The 13,840-nt window shown below is 61.8% G+C and overlaps 1 protein-coding gene across 1 annotated transcript in view; it reads left to right on the top strand.

The window, feature by feature from the left end:
* LASP1 (LIM and SH3 protein 1) overlaps positions 1–13,354 on the top strand; it is a 31,043-nt gene extending 17,689 nt beyond the window's left edge. Inside the window, exons 4-7 of the mRNA XM_048050781.2 lie at positions 7,416–7,523; positions 9,979–10,135; positions 10,294–10,394; positions 10,712–13,354. Of these exons, the coding sequence (XP_047906738.1) occupies positions 7,416–7,523; positions 9,979–10,135; positions 10,294–10,394; positions 10,712–10,885 (540 nt within the window). The 3' untranslated portion in view covers positions 10,886–13,354. The remainder of the gene's footprint in view (positions 1–7,415; positions 7,524–9,978; positions 10,136–10,293; positions 10,395–10,711) is intronic.
* Positions 13,355–13,840: the final 486 nt, after the last annotated feature.

Here is a 13,840-nt window from a genome sequence, read left to right as displayed (position 1 = left end):
AAATGGCAAATGGCCTCATCTGGACAGACTCTGTAGGCGAGTATTTCAGGTAAACCCAGGTGTTGTAGGGCTGGGAAGCTCTGGCAAGCAGAAATAAACAGATAGAAGGGATAACGACTGGCACAGACCAAGATCTCTTTCTCCGGAGGGAAGAGAGGAGCCTGTTTGAGAAGGGTGTTGTCCAGGCGCGTCCTGTTCTGTACCCTGGAGGTGTCCCTGGGTCAGCAAAAGTCCCCAGCCCTGACGCACGGCTCTGGGCTGGGTGCTCGCCCTGATAACTTCTGGTGGTGCAGGGGGAACTGCTCGGCTCCTGGGTGGGCGCAGGAGCAATCTGCTTTCCTTCCTACTCCAGGGCACTGAGAATATGAGAGGGAACTGTGAGTGACACTACTGCGAAGAAGCTTTGTCCCTTGGAAGGGCAAGATTAGCACAGGACAGGCAGCCTTGGTAGATCGCCTCTCTGTGAGACTTCACTGCACCAAGAATTGGCATTCGTGGGGCACGGCTGAGCCGAAAGCATCCAAGACATGGTCCTGAGCTGTGGTTGTGAGCCTTGCTGTACAGCTGCAGATGTGTGCTCGGAGTACGCTGCAGTGGAAGAAAACGCATCCAGGGGCAATTTTGGCTTGAGTCACAGTCTCTGAGGAGAACACAGGATGTGGCAACTGTTCTGGGAATCTATTTAATTATTTTTCCTTCAATGGGAAGGGGTAAAAAGACTGCCCGGAGAGCTGTCAGCAAGGCGTGTTGGCTCAGCTCAGTGTTCCAACAGTGCTGGTCCACAGGTCTGGACAGAGGGAGGATGGCACAGGATTTGTCCTGCTAGCGGGCTCAGGGTGAGCAGACATCTTCTGGGATCAGCGCGTTCCTCTCGCGGCTGTGCTCTGAAGGACACAGCGACCTTCCTTTCTTCCCCATTAGCCTGGGAGTGCCAGGAGCTGAAAAGCAGACTGCTCAGGCGTGCTTCCTGCTGGAGGAGGGGGAAATCGGGACCTCACCTGTTAGCAGGCAGAGCTGGTGGTGCCCACACAGCCAGCGCCGAGTTTTGAAACCTCTGCTTTGGCAAGGTCTGTTCCTCGGAGCGGGTTGCCCAACAGCTCCTGGCTTGCACAAACGCAGCTTGGCTCGAGCAGGGAGCTAGAGCTCAGCCCGGGGCTTGCGTTGTGCTTCACAGAGCTGCTAAGGGGACACGGCTGCTTTTCCATGGTAACAATCAAGATAACGCTGTACCAAATGCTCTGGAGTATCCAGTGCTGTTTTTACAATGAACTCGGGCTCTTCATTAGTTCTTGCTTATTAAAGGAGACCCTAGGGAGGGAGGGAGCGTGCTCCGCACTGCCGGGGCTTTTCTGTAGCTTGCTGGGACTTTCGGCTCCTTGCGGTGTGTGCTGTGCTGGAAGCAAAACTAGGTTTCTCTCCTCTCCGTGAGGTTGTTGCGGGGTCTTACTCACCCCATTTCCCTGTTAACCAAGTGTCTGGGGAGCTGTGCAGAGACCCAGACATCTGTGCCCGGCTGGAGCAGCTGCCTGGGAGCAGAGGAGGTTACAGGGACAGTGCCACAAGCAGCTGAGCTTGGGGAGCAGGGGGAGAGCCCTGGTGGAGCAGCATCCCGTTCCTACGCAGCACCGAAAGGCAGCCGAACAGCACGGCAGCTTCCAGCGCATCGTGTGCATGGCCCCTTTTAAAGGAGGGAGCTGGAACAGACATTTTATACCGTCTTAAAGTTCCCAAATGCTTGGCAACTGCTGTTCCTTGTGGGAGGTGCAGCAGAGCTCTGAGCAGGGCTCTTGGCACCGCTGGGGCTGGGTAAGGGCGCTGTGACGGGGGCAGCCCTCTGCACGGGCTCCTGGGGGACAGTGCCACAGGGCTGGCGTCAGGGCAGGACCGAGGGGCTGAAACACAGCTGCAGGAGGTGCCGGAGCACTTGAGGAGGTGCCAGCTGCTGTCCCTGCTCCCCTTGACCTGCCTGGCAAAAATACAGGCAGGAGCAGGGGCGCAGGAGCCTTCTGCACCTGGCTGCACGTGAACAGAAGAGGGGCTGGGATGCAGGCAGGGTCTTGCAGCCCCTCGGACACCAGCACCGCACCTTTTCGGTGCTGGTCTCACACCGGGATGTGCTGAAAATACAGCTCGTGTGAGCGGGAGGGAGAGGAGGCTGCCGGGGTGCTGTGGGCACAGGCAGCCCAGGAGGAGGGGATGGGGACGGGGATGGAGGTGACAGTGGGAGATGGCGCAGCCAAATCAGGTGGAAACTGCCTCAGCCCTCCAGGGAGGATAGATCCTGAATCACTTCAGATAAGATCTTAATTCCTCTCTGCCTTTGTTCTGCCTACAAAGGGAGTCTCCTATTTTCCAAGAGGTAAACGTTTGTGTTTCTTGAAGCACTCTAGCTAAAATGCAGCCGCTCTGTTTCACTGACAGCCTCTTCGTGGTAACTGCAGGAGCTGAGCAAGCCCTCCAGGACCAGCAAAGGTCACCTCCAGCCCCTCCAGAGCAGGCAGCAGGGCTCAGCCCTGCAAACTGGAGCTGTTAGCTGACACGGGGAGAGGCTTGCGAAGAGCTTGCTGGCTCTGCAGTGACGGCAGCCTAGCAGGGAGGCTTTGTGCTGCGGGTTGCCGGTTCAAATGCCACCTCAAAAGTGCATCCTGGCTAACGCCGCTGGGGCAGGCAGGGCTCTGCACGCAGGTCTAGTGGTAAAATCCCTCGTGGTGCAAGGTCAGGGTTATGTGAACAGCCACACCTTGCCTTCATTTGCCAGCCAAACTCAGCTTGCGGACCTTGGGGTGAGGCTTCCCTCATCACATCCCTGCAGAGGTGCCGTGGCTGGGAGCTGCTTTAGGGTAAGGAAAATTGGTGGTGGGGCTGTGTCCTCCCCAGGGGGTTCTGACCGCGGGAGCATTGTTCCCTGCTCCCCAGCAGCTTTGCCCTTCCCTCTGGAGCAGGGCTCCTGCAGAGCTGCTGTTCTTTGGGTATCCCTGAGGAGGTCGATCCACCGAAAATGCTCCTGTCCCACCCCGCTGTGGCTGGAGTCCCACCCCGGCTGTGCACCGGAGCCGCTGCATGAACAGGGTGGTGTCAGGACAGCTTTGTGGAGCTGGAGCGGCTTCGTGCACGTCCCGATGCCCTCTGTTTGTGTGCCGAGAGGGCGTCTTCTGTTCCGGTCACTGGCAGACGCTGGATAATAATACCTCATGCAGCTAAATAAGTCCCCAAAGTGACAGCTTTTACGCCTGCAGCCTCCTCTTGCAGCCCACGTGTGGCAAGAAAATTGCAGGGTTCCCGTTCTGTGGCTCCTCTGAAACTCTTAAAATTGGTATCTCCGGAGGCAGCCTCTCCTGCCCGAGGGTGGAGGCTCTGGGGGTGTGGGAGGCAGGTAGCTCTCCTGTCCCGTCCTGTCCCCAGCGTTTCCTTCCTGCAGCAGCACGGCTGTCACCTCGGGGAGCTGCTGGCAGCGACGTGGACGTGGGCACTAGTTTAATTTGCTTGAGCTGAGACCCACGAGGGGCTGCAATGTGCAGAGGGCTTCCTCCAGCTCCTCCAGGGATGTGCGAGCTGTCGATCTCCTATCATGAAGGGAATAATTCCTCCGGGGAAGTTAGCGTGGATCCTGTTTTGTTATGGGGCCAGGTGTGGGTATGGGTCTGGAAGTCCCACGGTCGTGGCCCTGTCTGTGTCACTTGGCTCTTACATACAGTGCCTAGGTGAAAGGCAGCTCTGAGCCAGAGCGATGTGCACCCAGTGCTCGCTGCCAGCGACGGCAGGAGCAGGCAGAGGTGAGGGCTCCCTGCATTTATCTCCCTCCATCGCCCAGGGTCGCCTGGGCTCGAGGTTTCGAGGGACTGAGGGGAGCGGGACGCCAGGCATGTGGCCGTGCTCTTTGTGGGCAGGATTGAGGTGAGGACTTGCACCCCTTGCAGGCACCTGGCTGTGGAGGGGGTTCCTCTGCCCCTTCCCCCCAGCACCCCTCGTCCCTGTGCCCGGCAGCGGGTGCCTGGCTCCGGCCCGGCGCAGGCAGCGCCGCTGCCCATATAAGGGCAGGGAGCAGCAGAAAATCGCCGTTTCTGAGCACTTCCTCCCTCCTTTCCGGCCGTGGCTGCGGCCCCGCAGGACCTGGCCGTGCTGCAGCAGAGCCAGGAAGGGCCGCGGCTCCCCTCGGACCGCCGGGCTCCTGACCCCTGCTCTTCCTCTCCTGCTCCCGGTGCCGTCCCCAGTGCTCGGGCTGTGCTCAGACCTCGTGGCACAGAGCCCAGCCCGCTGCCAGCGCCGGCTCCCAGCGCACGCCTTGGGTTGACCAGCATCGGGCTCCCCCCTGCAGTCAGGCATCCCCTACTTCAGTTTTTAGGGCCGGGTTGCCATATCCCGAATGCTACAGAGCGGGAGAAAAACAGGGAGGATGCAGGGGGTGAGATCTAGGAGGGTAAATACATGGAAGCTATCAAAGGAACTGCTTAGCCTTGTGCTTAGCTGATCGCCTGGAGCTTCTTTCTCTTCCCTGGCTTTCTGAAGGCTCATCACTTGTGCGTTTGCAGCCGGTGCTGGCACCCACTGACCCCTCCTGGGGGGGCTGAGCTGAAGGCTGGGGGACTGATGCTGTTCTGAGCGGCACCTCCAGCACGAGGGCAGGGACAGCATCCCACGGCCAGGCTGCGGAGATCTAAAGGAAAAGAACCTGGATGGAAAGCCGAGCGGATAAAGGACAAACGCAGCCCCCTGCCCGCTCCCTGGGGCCGGCGCTTCCCGAGCAGCGGGCAGGGCGACTTCACCCCTCCTGCTCCCTCTCTGGGCATCCCGTGGGCTTGGCAGCAGCTCCATTAACTTCTGGTTCCCTGTGCCTGGTGCCCAACGCCGTGAGGCTGCTGCTTCCCACCTCATCACGTTCGAGATGGGTTCCTCACCCCAGCCAGTAAAGTTTTTCTGTGCTTCTTGCTGCTTCAAGCCAGCAGAGGCTTCTGCCTTGAAATCAGTCTCTTGCGTTCCTCTCTGATGTGCTTTGGCATCTTGGTTTCATTAATATCCTCCCCGGGTAGATGCTGCAGCCTGGTTCATTAAACCTTTGCCTCCTAATGTCACTTCTGAGCTGGAAATCTAACCTGACTCGTGGATCATACCATCCATGCCGTGGCTCTGAAGCGTGGGTAGAGGCTCTGACGAGCTTCCAAAGCTTTGATTTCTCCTGGCTTGTGGGATGAGGACGTGTTTGGTGCTCTGCTCGCACCCTCTGGTCTTTGCAGCACGGTAATGCGTTGCAGCCAGCGGCGAGCTCTCCCCTGTTCCTCCTGCCCGTTGCAGAGCCGGTGCCTGATCTCCCCTCGTGCCCCAGGAAAGCCCTCGGAGCTGGGGGGCCGGGGCGAGCCTCCGCTTCCCACCCGCCTCCCGACACAGCCGGGATCTCGGCACCGCTCCAGCACGGAGCTGCAGCCACCTTCCTGGGCTGCGATCCCCCTGCATGAGGCCATCGGGTGCTGCCGTCTGCGGAGGGGCTGGGGCAGGACGGGGGAGAGCTGCGTGTCCCCGGGCTGCCTCTTGCGAGGTGTTTGCTAGCCCTGGGTGCAAGCAAGCGTACAGCAACGCGTGCTGGCCAAGGGGGCCGTACCAAGCCTTATCTACGCCAGGCTTGTTAAAACGCTGAAGTCAGGACAAAGCTGTCGCTGTGCCTCCGCGTGGCCCCTGAGCCACCTCTGCCTCCTTCCAGAGCCAGCGGGTGTGGGAAGGACGCAGCTCCCCGCTCCCCTGTGCCAGCCCTTCTGCCAAACGCAGACAGCGACGTCTCATCTTCCCTCAGCAGCCCCTCGCCTCCTGCCTGGTTCTGCCCCCTCCCCGGGTGCGGGCCCGCTCTGTGCCCCCCATGGGGGTGGAAGCTGCGGGGTCTGACCCCTCCACGTCCCCTCTGGAGCCGGACGGGGCCCTGGGACAGCCCGGAGGGCAGCAGCGATGCCTTGTGGTGCCTTGGCTTCTGCAGACGGTGACGAAACGCTTGGCGGCTTCTCCTCCAAGGTGCTCCCAGGCCCGGCGGGACGCGACCCAGCGAGGCTTGGAGCAGCGCCTCCATGGCAGCGTTTTGGGGAGAAATCAGCGTTATCCTGCCTCCCCCGCAGCGCTGCCCGTGCGCTGCCTCCCAGCCTTATCTCATGTCCGTGGGGCCGATGTGCAGGCGCAGCTCTGCTCCTACACACTCCTCCGTGGGGCCAGCCTGGCTTCCCGTCTGTCCGTCCGTCTGTCTGGCGGGCGGCCATCCCGCTGCGGGACGGGAAGGCTTGCAGGAAGCCGGCCACACGCGCCGGTGTCTGGCCCTGCTGGGACGAGCATTTCCCGGCTCTTGCCCGGGGAGCAGCGGGTCTGGTCCCCCCCAGCCCTCTCCGTCGGGGAGGCGACTGCTCTGCTCCCCCACCACAGCCCCGCGTTGCACCCACGCGGCCAGGCTGCTCTGCCCCCGTCGTGCGGGTGGCGAGAGGTTCATTCCTCCTGCCCTGGAGGCGGAGGCGACCTTTGTGTTTTAGCGACAATCCGCGGCTGCCTGCGGTGCGCAGGGCGAGCTGAACCCCGGCTGCTAAGGGGGTGAAAGTCAGCAAAGCCGCTGGTTGGAGCGGGCCAAGCAGCTGCTCGGCGTTTCCTTCCCTTTCGGAGCAATCGAGTCAGCGGTTGGGTTTTGGCATCCGCAGAAGGTGCTTCTGCTTCCGGAGCAGGGGGGCGAGGGCGCAGCGACACCCGGGGCCGAGGCTGCGGGTCTGGGCTGGGCGCTGCGTTGGCTCCCTGCCGCAGGACAGCTGGAAGCCTGGGTCTTAAAGCCGTGTAGAACTGTTTAAATTAAAGAAAAAAAAAAAAAAAGGTGGGGGTGGGAGCAAGTAAAAACGGGACTTTTCGGCTCCTGGGTGTGATGGGAGAGATGCTGACGTCAATGTCTGGCAGACAGAAACGAGGATGCTTGTGTTCTGCTGGCCTCTGTCCCCACGCCCTGCCTTGGTTTTAGCCTTGCTGGGTGTATTCCTTTCCAGAGGACGCTAAACATCCCCGACACGGAGCTGCTCTCATATGGGCGTAGCTCACAAAATCCTTGGGACTCTCAAGCAGGCGGATTGCCATGGATGAGGTGATCTGCGCTGTGTGACTTGTGCTCTGCTAGGCCACGGGACATGCAGTGTAAATCCAAGTTAGCCCAGCCCCTGCTGAAAGAGAAACCAGAGCAGTAGATGCATGGGAAGCTGTTTGTGTGTATCAGCTCTTGGCAATGCCCCATTTTGCTATTACTGGATACGTGAGGGGGTCTCCAGAGCGAGCCAGAGGCCCAGTTTGAAAGCTGCTGCTTGTCACGAAGAGCGCGGGTCACGGTGAGGTCTTGTCTTGTCGAACACAGCTGCTGTGCGCACTGGGTTTCCCCCATGGCTAAATCTGTTTTTTTTTTTCTCAATTCCACCCAGATTCGCTACAAGGAGGAGTTTGAGAAGAACAAGGGAAAAGGCTTCAGCGTGGTGGCTGACACCCCGGAGCTGCAGAGAATCAAAAAGACTCAGGATCAGATCAGCAACGTGAGTAGCCTCTGATCTCCGTGCCCGGTGTCGCTGCGCCCTTCCTCCTGGGCCTGCGAGGGAGCCGGCTCCCTTCCAAAAGGAGGAGCCCCGTGTCCGAGGCGGGTGGCAGGTTGTGCTGCATCCCGCACCCTCCATCCACGTCCAGGTGCTGGTTCCGTGGCAGGCGATAAGATGTGCGTGGATGGGTGGATGCTGCCGCGGGGAGAGGAGGATGCGCTCGCGGAGCCGCTGCGTCAGGCTGGGAGCTTCTCCCCTTCCCAAGCTCAGCCCTGTACTGCAGGCATCGTGGCACGGGAGCTCGATAACGTGCCTTCAGCAGCGTGCAGAGGGTTAATTCACCTTTCGCTGATAGTGAAAGTCGTGTTTGTTCCTTATCATACGGCCGGGAGCTGTTGCAAAACCCGGCCTAGCAGCCGGCAGGGCTGGGGGCTGGTTCCTCGCTCACCATGAAGCCTGCCCCCAGAGATGCAGCCGAGCATGAGAAACCCCTCGGGTTTGGGTTTCCCCTCGGACGGGCTGCTGGGAGCTCCCCGCCCCCTTTGGGGTCTGCGGTGCCCAGAGCAGGACCCGGTGGGACAGAGCCTGGGAGCGGGGCAGGCACCGAGCTCCCCCCAGCCCCTCCTGTCCCGACACCCAGCCCACCTCCTCCTTCCCCGCAGCCCCCCGGACACGGTGTGCCTCGGCTCTGGGGTGCAGCCCGGGGAGCTCCTCCATCCTTACCAAGTGTCTCTGTCTCGGGGACGAGGCCGTGCTGGGAGCCGCTGGCTGCCCCCAGGGGAGCAGGGTCTGGGCTTGCAGCAGGGTGCGGGGGGAAGGTTTTGTGCCTGCGCCCCGCGAGGGAGCGCTGCTCGAAGGAGCTCCACGCGCGCACAAACACAGAAATGCCCGGCGGGCCGGGAGGGGGTTGTTTATTCCCTCGCCTTTTGATCTCATTGTGCAGTTCTCTGGCAAGCGCTGCTCGCTCCCTGGGGAGCTGCAGGGTGTTATCTGCGCTCGAACCCCACGACAGCGCAGGCCTGGGAAGGGTCCCCTGGGGAAAAGGACCTGGCTGGCAGATCTCCCCTGGGGGCCGCTTCTCGGTGGGCTCTGAGCCGGGGCCGTGCAGCCCTTCCACCCTCTGTGAAGTGGGGCTGTGGCCTTCTCCTTTCCGAGGGACACTGGGGAGGGTTTGGGGTGTTCAATACCAGCAGGACGAGGGGTTACGGCTGCTGCGGGCAATCCCGAGGGGCTGCTCGGCCCCCTTCTCCCCCCTCCCGGCCACGGAGCGGTTCTGAGCTGCTTCCCCAGGGGCCGCTGGCTGCCAGCCTGGGGTGGCAGTGACCCACTTAGCGCAGGCGTGGGAGCAGCCCCGCTCCCTGCACAAAGCCCGGCTCCGCGGGCAGGGTTTTAATCCGAAGGGTGAGCGAGCAGCTGGGCTCACGCGGGCGGCGGAGGGGCTGCGCGGCGAGGCAGCAGCGGCGTGAACGTCTCTGCGGCACGGTGCCCCCTACCCCCCACCCCTCTGCACATCAGGAAACCCTCCTGGAAATGGGGCTGTGCAAGGGCTGAGCCCGTGCCTCTGCTGCTGGAAGGTGCTGTCCCAAAGGTGTCCCTGCAGCACCCGGAGAGCGGCTGCGCCAGGCTTTGCTCCTGCCTGCAGAGGAACCCGTAGCGCCCTTGGGTAGGGAACTGTTTAACCGGCAGGCAAATGGGCTCCAGGTGCCTTCCAGTGGCAGCGTATTCAGGGTATTCATTAACACACGTGGCTGTTAATTTTGTGCCCAGGCCCTTGGGTTAACCCTTTCCTCCTGCCCGCCGTGCTGGCTGCCGGGAGGGTTTGGTGAGGTGCAGCTGGTGGGACCTGCTGGGCCTCCTGCTGGGTCTCCTGCAGTGGGAAAGCCTGGGGTATTTCAGTTAGAGACATCTGGGAGCAGGTAGTGGGTAGGAGTGGTACCTCCACGCCACCGCCTGCACCTGGCTGTGGGTCGGGGGTTTGCACAACTGACTCGGTGTGTGCGGAGTGGAATTCCTAAAGCTCCACGCTCCTGCGGTGTGGGGGCTTGGGAGCCTGGTCCTGAATCTCACCCACGCCTGAAAACTTGATGTATCCCACCCACGGGATCCTGAAACCTCCTTTCTCTGGGCACAGAGGACGAATCTCCTGGTGTCTCAGACCGCCTGCTCCTCCCCGCAGACCTTGGCGCACGTCCCCCTCCGGGCGATTCTCCGCCTGCTGCTGCGGTCGGGGCGAGGAGGAGCGCTGCGCTCAGGCTGACCCAGCCACGGTGCTCGTGCAGCCGTGCTGCCCTCGGAGGCAAACAGCAGCGAGCTGGGAGCAGCTGAAGGACGCCCCCGGCACCAAAGGGCTGCAGGAACTGCCGCCGTCCCTGGGGGACCGAGGCCAGCACAGGGGCAGCACTGCAGAGCTGCCCAGGCTGCGCTCTGACCTCTTCTTTCTCTTCTGCCCCTGCAGATAAAGTACCATGAAGAGTTTGAGAGGAGCAGGATGGGCCCCAGCCCCAGCGAGGGTGCCGAGATGGAGCGCAGGAACTCCCAGGAAAGCACCAATTACCGGAGACCCACGGAGCAGCAGCAGCAGCCGTCTCATCACGTCCAGCCCAGCAACCCAGGTAGGGCGCAGGGCTCCAGGACGGGCTGGCAGCTCTGCTCTGCGCCAGCCCCGTCGGCTGCTAGAGCCTTGTACTCCCTCGCAGGGGGCTTTGTGTGCCCCCTGAGCCCCAGCGCCCAGCGGCAGCTCTGGCTGACAGCCCCAATCCTTCCTTCCCAGTCTACCAGCAGCAGCAGCAGCAGATGTCGTCTCAGTCCTACGGCTACAAGGAGCCCGCGGCACCAGCCTCTACGCAGCGCAACGCTCCTTCTGGAGGGGGGGTGAGTACAGCCCAGGCTCCACAGCGCCCACCCCGCCACCGCTTCCCATCCCCTGAGGGTCAGGGGTTCCTGCTGGGAAGCTGCTCCCCATGCCCGCAGGCTGTGCTGGGGAGGAGCAGTTTGGAAGGTGCCCGTAGGTGCCGTGCTGGGTGCCGGGCACCCGCTTGCCGTGGCTCTTCCTGGCACCGGCATCCCTCGGTGGTGCCCAGTGAGGACCTCCTGGGTCCGGCACAGCTCCCGCGGGGGCTCGGTGGGACTCCGTGCCCTGGGACCCTCCAGGAGCCGGCCCCGTGCCCACTGACCTCTCTCTCCCACAGAAGCGTTTCCGCGCTGTCTACGACTACAACGCAGCCGACGAAGACGAGGTCTCCTTCCAGGACGGCGACACCATCATCAACGTGCAGCAGATCGATGACGGGTGGATGTACGGCACGGTGGAGCGCACGGGCGACACGGGCATGCTCCCCGCCAACTACGTGGAGGCCATCTGAGCCGCGGGAGGGGACGGGGCGCGCGGCCCCCCCCGCCGAGCCCCCCGCCCGCGCCAGCCCCAGTGTGTGTGTGTGTGTGCGTCTCCCTCCCTCCCACCCAGCACCCCTTCTCCAGCGTGCTCTGCCGCTGCCCGCCGGAGCCGCGGGCTGACATCTCGGTTTCTTTGTGTTTCTGCAGCCGCCTCTGGTTTCTCTTGCCAATTTAGCTTTGTTCTCGCTCTGTCGGGACTGAGGGACTGTCTGCAAGGGATGTTGGGGGCTCAGGAGACCAAACGGCCGTCGCTTTCCTTCTCCCTCAGTCTCCCCCCTCTCTAGCCTTCCGGAGGGGCCGGGGCACCCATGCCAGCCGGGGCCCCCCTCCCAGGTGCTCGGGCAGTTACTGGCTGGGGGAAGCAGCCAAGTTGCTGGGAGCTGGTGCAGAGGGAGGAGCAGATCCTCTGCTGGGACCAAATCCCCCCACCTCGCACCAGGACGGGCCGGGCAGGGAGAAGGGCAGGGAGGGATGCTCGTTCTGAGGGCTGACGGGGGGGGGAGATGAGCTGGCAGCCTCCACCCTGTGCTGCTCTTGCTCTGGCTCGCCCCGTTGCTTCTCCCAGCTCCGGTTTGGTGTTTCCATCCAGCCTTCTCTCTCTTCAGTCCTCACAACGTTGCAAACCAGAAGAACGTTTGCGGTTAAAGTCGTAAACGAGATCTGTCTTTCTTGGGATTCAGAGCGGCTGCTCTGGCCAGCCCTGGGCGCTGCTCCTGCCTCGGGGCCTGGCTGCCTTGTCCCAGCTCCCCCCTTCCTCCGGGCCCCACGGGGCCGAGCAGGGGCCGAGCTGCTGCAGGGGCCGGGGAACCGCAGGGCTCCGGGGGCTGCCACGGGGCCGGGCCGTGCTGGCAGCACCGCGCCACCCGGGCCTCGTGTCCCCCCTGTGGCTCCCTATTTCTCCTTTGGGGCCCCGCGTGCCGGGGGCAGCCTCTTCCTCTGTCAGCAGTGGTCGTTCCCCAGATCCACCCGGACCCTTCCTGCTTTCCTTTTGCTGCTGCGGGGCTTTTGGGACCCTCCTGAGCCCTCCACCCGCTGGGCAGATGGTCTGGGGAGGCAGCAGGATCAGCCCCCATCCCTGTGCCTCTTCTGGGCCGAGCGTGAAAGATTTTCCCCCCCTGCCACTGTGCTGGGGAGCATCCTGGGGACTGTCCCCCCCGGTGGCCCAGCCCTGAGTGGCAGAGGCAGAGACGGGTTTGGCACCCCAGACCCCCACGCCGTCCCCACCTCTCACTGGTCCCCAGCCGTGGTGGCTTTTGGGGCCACCACTGACTTGGGATCGCATCACGGACCAAAATTTCAAAGCACATCCTCGTCCCCTTCTCCCTTGGACTGCGGAGGTCCTGGGGCTGAGCAGGGACGGGTATAACTGGAAGCGTGCGCGCAGGGAGGGAGGAGCGAGGAGCTCCTGCCCCGAGGGACTCGAGGGACCAAAATGGCTGAGTTCAGACATTCCTTGGCTCCGTCTGGGGCCACGTCCCTGGGGATGGCCTCACGGAGTGGGAGAGGACCCCGTGCCTCCTGCTTGCAGTCCCCTTTCTCAAAGCACACAGGGTTGCAGGGTTGGGGTGACCGGAGATGGGGTTTGGGGCACAGCGGGGCCAGAGACCCGCAGCAGGGTGTGAGCGGGGAGAGGCGAGCATCTTGCTCCTGGCTCGTTTCCCAGCCGGCTGCAACGGGAGGAGAAGCGTGGCCGGGGTTCCTGGCACTGCCATCCATCCCTTCGGGGACCCCAGGGGCAGCCGGGGTGGGCTTCACGGGATGGGAATCCCGGTCGGTGCTAAAACGAGCGAGCCCGAGGGTAGGGGAGAGGGGGCGGCGGGGGCGGAGGAGCCCGCGTCTCTCCCTGCTCACCCTGTTCTTAATCACGTTCTTGTCTGGGAATGGGGGGGGGGAGTGTCAATGTGAATAAACCGTTTTTTAATGGACCAAATAACACAGGTGATTACGTTTTGGTATACAGACCTTTTTTTAATGCTACCTGGAAACCATTGTCCTAAGTCTCCCTGCCCCTGCCCTGCCCCTTCTCCCCAGCCATGGGAAACAAACCTCTTACTGCTTGATTTCTGCCTTTTCTCTCAACTTATGCACTTTTTTGCCTTTTTTCATAGCTGAAAAGCACCTAAACCTGTATTTAAAATAAATAAATAAATAAAATGATTAAAAAAAAAAAAATAAAAGCTAAATTGCTTCTCATCATGTGTAAAATAGACCTCATCCATCTTTGCTTCCCCGGTTGCATCTCGGTGCTGAGCTTAGAACGTGTTTTCTTCCGGATCCGTTGCTTGATTGGGGTTTGTCCTTGTGTACTCCTTCCCCTCGGGTTGAGCATCCATGAATAAAACATTATTTGGCCTTTTTAACCAAACTGTCAAATGGAACAAACCAATTGATTCTCCTTCCTGGTTTACTCAAAAATAAAAGTATAATTTTTACCTGCCGATTGTGCTGGAGTTTAATTGTGGTTGCTTTTCTGTCCGTTTTCCATCCGTTCTCTTGCTCCCCTGGGACACGGGGGGGGGGGGGCTTGGGGCAGGGGAAGGCTGTGGGTGCCGGGGTCCTTGTCTCTGCCTGGCTGGGGTGGGAACGCCGCTGTCGCTGGGCGCAGCTCCTTGAGGCCAGGCGTGTGCTTGATGTTTGGGGGGGGCTCCCTGGGCATAGGGACAGTCAGAAGCCACCCGGAGAGCACCCAGGGCCACAACGGGGACCCACAAAGGCAACATTCCCTTGCTATTGCTGTCAGGGGAGTGTGGAGAAACCCTCGGGGGGCAGAGGTGCAGCGATGCCTCCCCAGTGGCCAGCCCATTTTGGGGTCTTGCCGTCAGAGGCCGAGTGCCCCATTACAACGTGGGTTTAGGATCTCCTTGGGTTCAGCCCAGAGACCCGACCTGGGGGCAAACGGCTCCCCTGTGGGCAGCACGGTGCCG

Source organism: Anser cygnoides, chromosome 22 (assembly GCF_040182565.1).
Source record: "Anser cygnoides isolate HZ-2024a breed goose chromosome 22, Taihu_goose_T2T_genome, whole genome shotgun sequence".
NCBI lineage: Eukaryota > Metazoa > Chordata > Aves > Anseriformes > Anatidae > Anser > Anser cygnoides.
The sequence above is the reverse complement of the archived record's forward strand: the minus strand, read 5'-3'. Positions and strand labels throughout refer to the sequence as shown.